The sequence below is a fragment of the Leguminivora glycinivorella genome, chromosome 19 (genome assembly GCF_023078275.1).
Source record: "Leguminivora glycinivorella isolate SPB_JAAS2020 chromosome 19, LegGlyc_1.1, whole genome shotgun sequence".
Lineage (NCBI taxonomy): Eukaryota > Metazoa > Arthropoda > Insecta > Lepidoptera > Tortricidae > Leguminivora > Leguminivora glycinivorella.
Window position 1 is genome coordinate 14,218,224 of NC_062989.1, and position 14,696 is coordinate 14,232,919.

A 14,696-nucleotide genomic window follows, 5' to 3' on the forward strand; every position below is an offset into this window, starting at 1 on the left:
CTAAACGAATTTCCTTTCTTCTACAAAACATGGTAACATACCTAAGTGACGAACTTTAGAATTACAAGTTTAGGAAGTTTAAACATTTGTACTCAATACGAACATCATCAACCCCGTTATAACCCATGTCGGAGATGCTGAATTTTCAGACACGAATACATTTTTGGCATTCTTTAAATACATGTATGCCGTTATAAAAAGTTTAGAATACTTTACGTGTGTACACAACATATACACTTATACTTTCCACCTCATTTTAACTGAACTTATATAAATGCTTAAATAACTTTTGTAGTATGCGAGGGATTTGATATTATATGCAACATACACATAGTGCCTTTATACATAGTGTGAGGTCCCTCGCCCACAAATTAAAAAGGGTCGATCTTAAAACTAATTTTAAACCACCTTGTTCGACGACCGAAAAAAAAGTTTAATTTACTTTTCTTCTTTAAATTTATAATAAAATACACATGTACTTACGCAGTGTAAATAAAATTCATAGCTTAAAATTAATCTTGCACCACATATAAACTTTCATTTTTTTATTTCCTTAGAAGTAAAATTTTTGAAAGTCGTCAAGTATACAATATACACGTAGCTTAATGTATGAAATTCAAGTTTTTAGCTTTTATAGACCCGGAATATTTCAATTCTACTAATGCTCATATCGAAACTTTAAGTCGGTCTGGCGCATGGTTGGGTCCATCCGATTGGTCTGGCTGCTTACAAATGGTCTAGTTACAGGTCCCTGCGTATCATATATCAAAATCAGGCTTGAGAAAATGAGGTAAGTTATAGTCGTTTTTTGCCAACTTTGTCGCGTCTGGTAAAAGTTATATTTATAATAAAATACACATGTACTTACGCAGTGTAAATAAAATTCATAGCTTAAAATTAATCTTGCACCACATATAAACTTTCATTTTTTTATTTCCTTAGAAGTAAAATTTTTGAAAGTCGCTTATTACGTCAAGTATACAATATACACGTAGCTTAATGTAGAAAATTCAAATTTTTAGCTTTATAGACCCAGAATATTTCAATTCTACTAATGCTCATATCGAAACTTTAAGTCGGTCTGGCGGATGGTTGGGTCCATCCGATTGGTCTGGCTGCTTACAAACGGTCTGGTTACAGGTCCCTGCGTATCATATACCAAAATCAGGCTTGAGAAAATGAGGTAAGTTAGAGTCGTTTTTTGCCAACTTTGTCGCGTCTGGTAAAAGTTATATTTATAATAAAATACACATGTACTTACGCAGTGTAAATAAAATTCATAGCTTAAAATTAATCTTGCACCACATATAAACTTTCATTTTTTTATTTCCTTAGAAGTAAAATTTTTGAAAGTCGCTTATTACGTCAAGTATACAATATACACGTAGCTTAATGTAGAAAATTCAAGTTTTTAGCTTTTATAGACCCGGAATATTTCAATTCTACTAATGCTCATATCGAAACTTTAAGTCGGTCTGGCGGATGGTTGGGTCCATCCGATTGGTCTGGCTGCTTACAAACGGTCTAGTTACAGGTCCCTGGGTATCATATATCAAAATCAGGCTTGAGAAAATGAGGTAAGTTAGAGTCGTTTTTTGCCAACTTTGTCGCGTCTGGTAAAAGTTATGGCCGGCGGAAACGGTCTGGCATTGATGATAACCAATTTCTAACAACGTGCTCTAACACATATATAAAAATCAGCCTTGAGAATTTAAGGAAAGTAAGCACTTTTTTTTTTCACCTTCATCACTTGATAGCAAAAAATTGGCCGATGGGCCGAACTAGAAAATATGCACACATTAACCGCCGATATGAACTCTACATTGTCCCAAAGTTTCATCCTTGAGAATTTGAGGAAGGTCTGGCGGGCCTGGGCTCTGGGTCTATAAGCAGAAAATCTGTCTACAAAGTTACTTTTTTCACATTCTGAACACAAAAACAGTATTTTGATAGTTTCATGCTTAATTGTCGTCACAAAACTGACAGTGAGTTAATTTTTGCTACAACTTCGCTAATTTTTACCAAATTCCAAAAAGGCCCATACCTTAATACAGCAGTTCTCGAAAAGTTTGTACAAAAATTAAGGGAAAAGTTAAATTTGTTTTTATTAATTCCTATTTTGTTACCAAGATTTTGTTGATGAATTGAGATTTTATTAAGTTTTATTTCGTCATTAAGGTTCTCTAGTATCTATATTTTCTTAATTATAACAATTATCCTGTATATATCTTACGAAAGTCGAATTATATTACTAAATGTTGGTAACAAAATAGGATCAATTAAAATTTGCTGACGTGGCATTGTACAAAGTTGACGGGAATTGCTGAATATTAGGCCAGTATTTTTTTCCGGAGGAATAATTCCTAGCGATTACTTGTCTTAATTATGAATGCAAATGCATGTTATCCGAGTTCTCTCAAGAGTTGTGGTCTTTTTTAATTATATTTTTTTATTAATGAGATTCTCCTGTAGCCAGGGGCGGCTCACTCCGCGTTTCTTCCGTACATTTCGACGCTCGCGGCCTATAAAGTTTGACAACCTTCACGCTGCGCAATAGCACTCAATGTCGCATGTAGTCCGTTGACAGGTTGTTGAGAGTGAGCCTTCTGTACTTGTACTTTTATATTATATTCTGTGCTGTAGCTACGAGTAACAACGGTACCTACGTTCGATAGAAAACAATGACCTGTTTTCGTCTCTTTAAGGAAGGGTATAAGGCTGGTGACGGTGGTGGTGGTAAGGTGGTGGTGGTGGTGGAGGTGTGGTGACGGGTTAAGAATTTCACCACCCCTTTCTTCCCGTGGGTGTTGTAGAAGTCGACTGTGGGATATGGGTTAAATTGTGGCGTAGGCGAGAGGCTGGCAACCTGTCACTGCAATGTCACAGTTTCGTTTTCTTTCAACCCCTTATTTGCCAAGAGTGGCACTGAAACTTGAGTAGTTTCATGTGCTCTTATGCTCTGCCTATCCCTTCATGGGATACAGGCGTGATTGTATGTTGTATGTTGTATGTATGTTATAAGGCTAACGCTGAGGGGGGAGGGGTGGGGAGGGTTGATGAAAAATAACTTCGATCTATAACTTACATTATGCCTTACAATTATGCCGTAATTTTAGCTAATTTTCCCGTATTAATGATTAAAGGAGAGCTCTTAAGAAAACAGTATCTAAATTGATAAATAAAGTTAAAGATGGTTGCCACATTGAATCATTAAATATGGAAAAGTAATTAAATATGGAAATAATTATAAATGTTACAAGTAAAACAAAATAGGAATCTGTCATAATAATTATATTTTAATGAATTACAGTCTGATTAAAAAAAGCGCTGGTAGCCTAGCGGTAAGTGCGTGCGACTTTCGTTCCGGAGGTCGCGGGTTCGAACCTCGGCTCGCACCAATGAGTTTTTCGGAACTTATGTGCGAAATGTCATTTGGTATTTGCCAGTCGCTTTTCGGTGGAGGAAAACATCGTGAGGAAACCGGACTAATTCCAATAAGGTCTAGTTACCCTTCGGGTTGGAAGGTCAGATGGCAGTCGCTTTCGTAAAACTAGTGCCTACGCCAAATCTTGGGATTAGTTGTCAAAGCGGACCCCAGGCTCCCATGAGCCGTGGCAAATGCCGGGATAACGCAAGGAGGATGATAAAGTGAATTACAGTCTGATTTTAATGGTTACTTTATTACTATACCTATAAGTCATAAATCTAAAGGATCTGAGGGTAGATTTTAATTTACATTTAAGTATTTAATTAAGTAAAGATACATATGATATAGTCTATAATTCCCCCTTCCCCCCAAGCCGATAAATTTCGTTTGTCCCTTTCTATCACACCTATACATCGGAAAGGGACAAACCAACTTTATCGGCTGGATAACTTTAGTGCACGTTTATGAATAAGGGGGTGTATCTGGGCCATTTTTTCAAAGTGACCCCACTTTTTTGTAACATAGTTTTTTTTTACGCGATTCATTATCCGAATCGCGAGGTCTTTCGATCCTGATAGGAGAAAAAAAATGTTCCAATATTTCCATACATTTTTCAGATCTTCCATTCCGTTACCGCCATACAAATTGTATGAAAAAATGGTAACGCAATGGGAAAAAATCCTTAGGACACATTTTTTCTCCTATTAGGATTGAAAGAGCTCGCGATTCTGAGTGGAAACCACATAAAAAAATCCAAATCAAAAAAAAAAGTGGGGTGCACAACTTTGAAAAACACATTGAGTAATTATTACTTCGTATAGAGCAGCTATAGCAAACAACGAACGTGTCACAGCCTGTAAGCTGAAGGCGGGGCGAGGGGGCGGGGTGTGAACCAATGGCCTGCTTCCGTAACGTCGCAAGCGCTACGATTTTACTCGGCGCTTACGACCTTTCGGTCGCGATGATGAGCCCTGCATAGAGTGCATAGATTAGAAGTCGTAGTATAGAAGTGACATGGGTTTACATGGGCATTTTTTAAATTTATGACTCAATTAGCGTGAGTTGTTAACAAAAAACATAAATCGCTGTTAGTTTTGTAATGATAATCAAGCTTGAAATCTGTATTTAAAACTTTTTTCACGTTCTAAATTTAGATTATAGCTTAGTATAATTCACGATGTTTTTATTGAAATTCCATGCTTAATTATCGTTGCAAAACTGACAGCGATTTAACTTTTTTTTAACAACTCTGTGAGTCCCAATTTTTTTAAATGCCCACATTTCTTAAAGCTGCATACGGACTGAGCGTACATGTGTACACGTAGCCGCAACTGGATATTAGTTATTTATGTGACATTTGCATAATGGTAGGCATTAAAACATAAGTGTTGTTTTTGTTGTGTTAATAAGATAACATGAGTGTTTTAATGCCTAATTATGTATAGTCGCACACATAACTTTATCTACATCCATGTATGTATGGGCGCGGGTTTATCGTCCCATATAAAATTTGAATTTTGCGCGTTTTTATACTCTCATAATTTGCTTGACCGTCTACCTACCCAAATTCATTCAGGCATGTTAGGTACTGCACTTACATTTACATACTCACATGAAATTCGACACGCGTATTGAGAATCTGTTATAGACCGACATGTCGGAAAACTGCAATTCTGACAATAATAATTAAATAACCTTTTTTGCGTCGATAAATGTATATAATTTAATGTATGATAGGAAACTTGAACTAACTTGCGATATTGTCACGTCTGCTTTTGTTGCATTTTTTACTCTTTGGTTTCAACGAAACATGGCCGCCGCAACATGGCGCTTCGGCATGAGTTTATATTGATACATTTTTTAAAAAGTAAGCGTGTTTAAACAAAAATGCAGTAAACCTACGTATGAAAAGTCACTCCTTGGCTTTTGTTACATTTTCCTGAGTTTGTACAGTACCTCACTACACATGACGGCATTATTTAGACGAAATATTTTTCATTGCGATACGTCAATCTACCACAGCCGTTCGGCACAGACTAAGCGCGTTTGTGCTGATCAGCTCTAAGTGTTGTTACACAAAATCAAGTTGAGGTGCCCTCTCTAGTTAACATAATTACTCAAAGGAAAAACATGGCCAACAAAATCTAACCTCAAAAGGCTTCTCATGCCAGTAGTGGGTAAATGAAAACATTATACGACCAAATAAGAAAGTTAAAGACAGGTCGCTCAGTGGCAGATCCGAATGGTTTTTGTATTTTGTTGGTTAACCGTCAAATGTTGTAACTACCCGAAAAATTCCAAATTATTTATTTACGCTCTCTTAAAAACCTAAAAGTACAGGTGCTATAGCCGATTGGCATTTATGCGACGCGAAACGAAACGAAACGCCGCGAAATGTAGTCTGGCTCTGTCACACCAGCACGCAAGAGCGATAGAGATAAATATCTACGAGCGTTTCGTTTCGTGAGCGTTCGGCCAGCTTTCGTCATTGTCTTAGGGGACATTCATCTTTATGACCATCGCAATCCATTTGGCGTAGATGGCGACACTTGTGAAGATGGTTCCGTGTGCTTCTGAGCATTTTCCTCCCACGCGGTGGTGAGATACTATCCCGATCTGTATGTTGTAGTACGTTAGAGGCCCGCCGCTGTCACCCTGTTGAAACAAACATTTTTAATTATTTAACCCCCGACGGAAAAACGACGGGTAATACGTTTGACGTGTCTGTCTCTCTGTTTTTTTGAATCTATCTGTCTGTCTATGTGTGTGTCTGTCTATGGCTTCGTAGCTCCCGAACGGATGAACCGATTTAGATTTAGTTTTTTTTGTTTGAATATCGAATGTAACTTTTATTTTTTGGTTAAGTTAAAAAATTTAATTTTGTGGTTAGGTTATTAAAGTAAGGACAAGGGACCATTTAAAGATGCCTCAATTACTAGACGTAGCATAGCGTAGCATTTAATTTCAGGGCGAATATGCTGGCTCGTAGATTTGCGCGATGTACGAGAGAGGTCAAAGTGACTCTATTCCGAGCTTACTGTACCTCGCTATATACATGCACCCTGTGGGCTCATCATACGCGCAGGTCTATCAGCGCCCTACGCGTCCAATATAATGATGCATTCAGGGTGGTGCTGGGGTTGCCGCGCTACTGCAGTGCATCGGGCATGTTTGCGGAGGCGCGCACCGCGTGCTTCTATACCACTCTGCGCAGGCGGTGCGCGTCCTTGCTAAGCAGAGTGCGTGCTAGCCCCAACACCATCCTGAGCATGATATCCAGCAGGTTTGATTGCCCTTACATAAATAATTGCTTGTCCTTACATCTAAGTAGAAATGTCAAATAGGGGTAGAAATGTATATTTAATTTAATTTAGCTTTAATTTTTGTAATTAAATTTAAATTTAATTTTATAATTTAAATCAAATGTAATTTTATACATTGACTTATAATTATAATATATTTGAATTTTAAGTAGCCTAGGACTATATGTAATTCTAATTTAATCTGTGAGTTTTTATGATTTTATCTTTTAAAATGCTATAATATAAACAGAAAAAAAAATGTCAGTATTTATTTATTTATTTATTTAAACTTTATTGCACAAAATATACAAAAATGTACAAATGGCGGACTTAATGCCAAAAGGCATTCTCTACCAGTCAACCATAGGGCCAGACAGAGATTCAATACAAATGGTGCAGTGAGAAAACAAAAAGGTGATTTACTAAGAAGAAAAGCAAACTATATATATACATATACAGCATATACTACACATACTTTTACATAAATAGATATTTACAATAAATATTTTAAATATTACATATAATACATACAATGAAATACATATAGTATTGTCGCAAATATAATTTTAATTTTTGAAATTACTGGTAAATTATGTATTTTTTATTTTGAACTGTGATTTATTTATTTTAATTGTACTGTTATTTTTAATTGGACCATATGTTGTCTGCAATAAACGGATTTATTATTATTATTTAAGCCCAAGCCCACCACTTACGACCCGGCCACGTCATTGGACTGTCTTTTCACATTATCCGATCCGATATCGGATGTAGGACCGACATCTAATACGTTTAAGCCGCCATCTTTGATTTTTGCCTTTGAAATCCTTCCGACACCCGATATCGGATCGGATAATGTGAAAACGCACTAACGCCGTAACTTGGATAACCGGGGATGCCGTTGCGTCGTATAGCATCGCCTGTCATCCATAGTTCATCGAGATCGCCCACCTAAGACACTTTCATAGATATCGAAGGTTTGATTACGTCGCGCCGCGTCGCATTGCATCGCCGTCGCATGCCCGTCGTCACGCAAATGGATGATTCTTTCGATTTCTTCTAATATAATCGGATTCATGAGGAATTGAGGAAACTCCTCAAACCTTAACGTTATACGTATATTGATTTGTGTTGCCATCTAATAATTAAAGCATTAAAAGCAGTTTGAATACTTACACATTTCTACATAATCCAACATTCGCAAGTAGCTTTCACCAGAACCCGAAAGGCGACGGTTTTTTTTTTTCTTAAAAATATTTTTTTTAATTATAAATGGGCTTACTCTTGGCCACAGACCAGCCAAAGGCAAAGACGTGGCCTACGATGAAGTGAGCTCTCCCAGAAGATGCCTCTTGACCCTTGATTTGTAATAATAGCTGTTTGATCTCCGTAACCTAAATATCGTGCTCCTCATTTCCCTGCTTTTCTCCTGGTTGTCTCGATAAAATAGTAGAGACTGTTGGCTTACATAGCAAGTGCCGTGGCCTAGTGTTCCAGCGCAGATGTTGCGGTCTGCTATCGGGCAGAAGTCTTTTGGGACTATGGGGATTGTCACTTGGCGAAGACTCTCCAGTGGGTCCTGCAATACATTTCGTTTTAAACAATTGTTCATAGTTTTGTGCGTGAGATATAATAGGGTTCTTCTAAAATAGAGGCCTGACGTCTCAGCCACGACATTGGTAGCGCGACAGCGGTGAGCGGTGGCCATACATTAGAGCGAGACACAGCGATGGGACTTTTCATTCGCACGTATGGTTGCCGCTCACCGCTGTCGGGCTTAGACCAATGTCGTGGCTGGGCCGTAAGACCTAATTACTAAGTGACTACTTCCCTCGTAATTATTGGAAGGAAGAATAACAAACACGCGTGCCACGCCACGCAGCAGTCTAGTTCGCCACCATGCGTCTACACTCGTAACATTTCGTCGTACTCGTGGATTGTGACCGTGTCAGCACAACCTAGATCGTCCACATTTAGCGTAACATATCCTGTTCGATGGCTCTTAGTCCGGTCCGTCGACATGTTACAAGTGTGTAACCATGACTAAGTGTTACGTGTAAAGTTGCAAATAGAAAAAAAAAAGTTTTTTTTTTCAGAATTATGAAAAAAAAACATGTAAAAAAACCAAGCGCCATGGTTTTTTTCTAAATATGGTTTTTTCTCAGGTGAACAAATAATACAACAATAACGGTTTTTCGTGATTTGTAACGGTTCAATAACAAGAACGTACATTTTAATTCAATAAACACTCAGTATACAAACATTTATTGGGGAATCCCCGATGCAACATGGAGCGTGGAGAGGCGATGGTGTTGCCAACAGTAAGTAGCGATAACTACTAACTACAGATTATGTAAGTGTTAGTTTTATAAAACCAGAAATTAAAGTTATTAAATTAAATTTGTTTAATAGTTAACATAAAGTCTAAAAAACCCTATAAAAATATGAACTGTTCCGCAAATTTTGAGATTTCGACCTTTAGAAAAAAAACATACTCCAGAAAAAGAACTGTTTTTTTTTTCACGGTCTTTTTTCATGTTTTTTTTAAGGCAGAAACAAACCGTTTTTTTTTAACCCTAGTTACGTGCTGTCAGTTGGAAGTCGCACTAGAAGTTTCACTTCAAAAAAGATTACTTACATTGTTTTCTGTGTCACCCCACCCCGTAACATTTACCAAAGTACCCTCTTTCAACTCAAATCCTTCATCGGCCACAGTTACGCGACCAATCTTAGGCCCATACTTCAAAGGTTTGGTCAGTTTCAGAATACAGATGTCGTTGTAAAAGTATGGTTGCGGCAGGTATTTCTTGTGACAAATCTTCTTTTCAAATTTAATAACCTGCCTCTCTTTATTGAATAGGTTGTCTGTAGCGACGTAGCCCCATGATAGTGATAGGTCGATACTGTTTCTGAAAAAATCAACAAAATTTCGAAATGTCAGGTCGAAATCAGAGAGACATCTGTACTAAGAAACGTCGTACGATACACGTGTGAAAAGGACATTCTTAACTCATGTCGTTAAGGTACTCCTTTGGTCGTGTTTTGAGTTTTTGTCACTCGTTCCGAATTTCCTCTTTCCACACTTGTATCGTAATCTACTAATTCTTTCCATTTACATACCTTAGACAATGCGCAGCAGTTAGTACAAACTTCTTATGGATGATAGAGCCTCCGCACATGTATTTTTTTCCGTCAGTTTTGCGTATAAATATAGACACCATGTACGGAACAGTCTCGATTGAGACATTTTTGCCTCCATAAATACCCAACTTATTAATATCGGCTGTAAAAAACGTTATCTATGTAGATCTTAGTCAGCTGAGTTAATACATTTTATGAATTTTATGATAAATAAAGAATAAACATATAACATTTATAATCACGCCCATAAAGGAATAGGCAGAGCACACACGAACTACTCAAAGTTTCGGTGCCACTCTTGGCAAAAAGGGATTGAAAGAAAACGAAATTGTCGAAACTTCGGATTGCCATCAGGGTGGCTAGCCGAATGGCACAATCGCTCACGAAACGCTCACGAAACGAAGCGCTAGTAGATATCTATCTCTATCGCGCTTGTGTATTGGCGCGACAGAGCCAGCGGCGTATCGCTTTCGTTTGGCGTCGGAGAAATGCCATTCGGCTACGGGGCCTGTACTGAAAAACGTCTCCTCGTGTATCGTACACGTGCGAAAAGGAAATTCGTACCTCGTGTCGATTTAAAACACTCCCTTCGGTCGTGTTCTAATTTATCGCCACTCGTCTCGAACTTCCTTTTTTAAGCACTTGTATTTTGTCAACACACAAAAGTATGTTCTATTGTCATTTTTGGGTATCATCAGAGCAGCCATGAAGGGAACTTCTTTAATCGAGATCTTTTTGCCTCCAAAGATTCCTAAGTTGTCAGCAGCTGTGTGAAAAAAGAAGAATAAAAAATCGAAATAAGATGTCAGGATGGATGAGAGGAGAGTAACGAAGAAAGTATATGAAAAAACAGTGGAAGGGTCAGTTGGAAGTGGAAGATCTAGGCGAACTTTTCTTGTTCAAATCGGGGAAATATTGCAAAAAGGCCAGGTCAGAAGTACTCGAAACCGACGAGCGTGTATGAGAAACGTTATGAAAGTGTGTGAAGCGAAAGTGATTTGTCAGGATCGTAGTAAATGGAAATCCGTGATCTCTGCCTACCCCTCTGGGAAACAGGCGTGATTGTATGTATGTATATTAAAGAAAAAATGACGAGCACCACCAGTGGTCAAGGCCGGGTGGGAGTTTATGGTCACCAGTGTGGTAACGGGTTAAGAATTTCACTGTCGTGGGTGCTGTAGAATTCGACGTTGGGATATGGGTTCAATTGTGACATAGGCGATTTCTACAAAGAGTTGCACTGAAAATTGAGCAGTTTCATGTGCACTGTCTACCTCTTTTAGGAATACAGGCGTGCGAGGTTAAAAAGTTGTACTGTTGGCACCTACCATAATTCCGTGATACCTGAGATAGATTTATCACAAGAAGTAACAAGAGTACACGAGACATGTCTAAACACGTTTGAATTGTATTTTGACTGGGTACGTTTCAATAAATATTCACGTTTAAATATTGCACAGCATAATAATTACTAACATATGGAATTGTGTTGAATTATTAATTTGCTTTATCAATAATTTGTTAATACATACGTTCATTGAACTGCTTGTTTAAATGTAAAAACATGTTTAAGGTCAGTGTTGGGAAGACCCGTTATTAATAGTAGTCGCGATCCATGCAAAATCGACAAAAAACATACTTTTTTTCTCATTCCCTGGGATTTTATACAGGGTAATGATAATATTCCTAAGCTTTTTGAAGTAAATTAATTGAAATTGATGCCTATTCGATAAATTTAATATGCTTATTATTAAATATAATTTCACATTTTGTTACAACTAAAAAGAAATTTGTTTAAAAAAAATAGGCCAAGCCCGTTAAGCAAGCAGAACTTGCGGTAACATTGCTCAATGCTACACCTGGGAGCTTGAAACTTACAATTGCAAGCTTGTAACGTTAGAGCAATGTTTGAGCTATATTGATGTTAAACGCTTTCGGCCGCGCTGTAGATAAACCCTGTAAGTTTCCCAGATCGGAATTTTACAACTTTCTATAACTTTGAATAGCAATGTTGCTGATACATTGAAATATAAACTTACTAGAAAGTTATGACGAAAACTTTTAAGAAGTTCATTTTTGTACATTGCAACAATAGCACATATGCAACTTGTGCGTAACTTACACGCTATTCATTACGGCAAGGTTACATTTGTAATAAACCAAAAAGTTTGAAATTGTATGTTATATAAATTTTTCACTGGCACCTTTTAATAAGTTACAAATGTAACATTGCTTTAACAACTCTAGTGAAGTTCCTTGCAAGTTACACTTGTAATGTACCTAAAAGTAGCGCTCATAATGTTTCTGGTATATAACCATTTGGTATGTTGTGTCAATAAATCACTGGCAACTTACTAGTTTAGTCAAAAAATAATATTGCTAGAACTTGCTAATTGCACGTCATGAGAAAGTAACTCGTGAATCGTTCGCACAACATTTCATAGGGATATTGCAGGGAAATTAATTTTTGTGGTTGATAGGACGTCGCAAATACAAATGCACGCAAGGTGCTCTGCGAGCTGCGTGCGGACCGCAGCGAGCCTGGGTGGGCGGGCGGGCTCGCCCAGGCTCGCTGCTGTTCGTGTGCAGCTTAATAACTAGAAACAAATAAAGTCAAACTTTAAAAATACCACACACAAAAATCATTGATGTTTATAAAACAAAAACATGGATATACAGCCAACATAATTTATTTCATTTTTTTTTCTTTTAACCCTTCAGACCAAACCAGCACCATACTAATGTACAATGATAATACTTATTTATACTAATGGTGTTACATATTTGAATTGACAATGACATATCTATTATAATACACACAAACACATTTTAAAACAGTGTGCGTGAATACTACTACTATTATTTAGTGCCTAAAAAATCGAAAAAATCAAGGTTTTGTTCTCCACTGTTTCGTTCTCCAAAACCTAACCAATCGTAATCAAATGTTTAAATCTGGATGATAATGATTGTCTGTGTCGGACTGTTTAGTTTTTTGGACAGTCGATGTCAGATTTGAATAGGTACCACGCCTATCTTTGCAGCTGTGTCAAAATAAAATCAAAAGAAGCAAAACAGTCAGACACAATATGAAGTATTGGTAAAAGGGGCATTCCACGAGAATGTCCTGTACAAAATACAATTATTCTAATACTTCTGACAACGCTAAGAAAGCGATTTTGTGCCTGACCATCTTTCATGACTTAAGAGTATTTTCTCGAGCTTCACTGACTTGATTGGAATAGCTGCCTTATATACGTATTTCGTAAAGGATATTCTCGTGGAATGCACTAAAAACCAAGCTCTAACTTAAAAAAAACCAATGAAAGATACAGTCGAGAATATTTGTATGAAGAAATTACTATTCCTGTTTCCTCTTAACTAATACGCACATAAGTTTTCATGAAAACATGTTTTTTAAATCATAAATACAAAATACAAACATTTATTCAGCAAGTAGGCCACAAGGGCTCTTATACACGTCACTAGCCACAGCACATGAAATATACATAATAATATGTTTAAACTTTCAGACTGAAATACATGATAAACATTTACATTACATAACATGAAAAACATTCAGATATAAATAAATACAACAGCCAATACCTGGGTACACTTTAAATTGAAGTCTAGTCTCGATGGAGTTTTAATAAGCTTTATAGTCAGTGATCGGAATAGGCAGAGTACATTTACCTACACTTGGTAGAACATATAAAAAGTAGATTTCCTTACGACATTTTTTTTTTGCGTAACTAACGTCCCGGGAACCTTTTTCGGAGTGGTAAAATGCGTTACGCATTCCCCCCGGCCAGGGAAGCCATTGGGGGGATATGTGGGACTCCCTCCTACTTACCGCCCTCTCCAAGGGAGAGGAGGAGAGGAGGTATACCCACTAAAAACCACTCCTACGTCGCCCTTCTTCCTGTTATGAAGGAGCCATGGGATGCCGGAGATTCTACCACGACTCCTTCCAGCGGCCCTGGTCTAGTGCCAGAGTCCCTACACCGCTGAAAATGAGGACCAGAACTTCGTGACCCTCTCCTGGCGAGCAACGCCGTGTAAAGCGGGCTCCCACAGCCCGCCGACCCTGCTAGGGATTTATTCGGGCGGCAAAACGTGCCCGTCTTCTTCCCCGCCGTCTGCGTCGGTCCGGGTGCGCGTCAGCTCTACTTTCGCGCTCCCTTTCCGCGGCCTCCTTCTGTGAGATGACAGTCTCACAGAAAGTGGCAACTGCTTCCCATTTTTCTTCGCTGTGCAACATAGCCGCTACGATGTTGCGCAGCGAAGGATCTCCAACTCCAAGCTCCGCGATCATGACGTGACGTTCAACAGCCCAACGACTACATACTTCGAGAGTGTGTTGAGCTGTGTCATCCGGCGCGCCACATTCATGGCAAGCTGAGTTGGCTTCCTCTTTATTTTACACAGGTAATGACCGAAGCACCCGTGTCCGGTCATTACCTGTGTCAACCTAAAAGTCATTGCTCCGTGCGATCTTCCTACCCACTCCATGAAGGACGGGAGGAGTGCCTCTAAAGTATAAGTTCCATAGCGACAATCCTCCAAGTCCTCCTTCCACCTTTCCTGGGCCCTTGTGTGGGCTTGTTGACGCGCCCTCCGCAGTTCTTCAGGCGCAGGGAATTCATTTAGAGCCCTGCATCTAACCCTTTCCCTATGCGCATCAGCTAACACCTGAGCTTCTAGCTCCCATGGTAGAGTACCCGCTAAGGCGCACGCCGCCGCCCAAGACACTGTGACGTAGCCCCGTATCATTCGAATAGCCACCACCCTTTGTGGTCTCCGCAGCAGGGCTTTGTTGGTTGTGT

At 38.5% G+C, this 14,696-nt stretch overlaps 1 protein-coding gene across 1 annotated transcript; it reads right to left on the reverse strand.

Moving 5' to 3' along the window:
* Positions 1 to 5,601: 5,601 nt before the first annotated feature.
* On the reverse strand, positions 5,602 to 11,280 carry LOC125236836 (chymotrypsin-2-like). Its single transcript, XM_048143773.1, has 5 exons — positions 11,199 to 11,280; positions 9,850 to 10,012; positions 9,368 to 9,638; positions 8,198 to 8,308; positions 5,602 to 6,082 (listed from the first exon to the last, which is right to left on the reverse strand). The coding sequence occupies exons 1-5, from the start codon at positions 11,257 to 11,259 to the stop codon at positions 5,921 to 5,923; spliced, it is 768 nt and encodes a 255-aa protein (XP_047999730.1). The 5' UTR covers positions 11,260 to 11,280; the 3' UTR covers positions 5,602 to 5,920.
* Between the last annotated feature and the right edge of the window lie 3,416 nt (positions 11,281 to 14,696).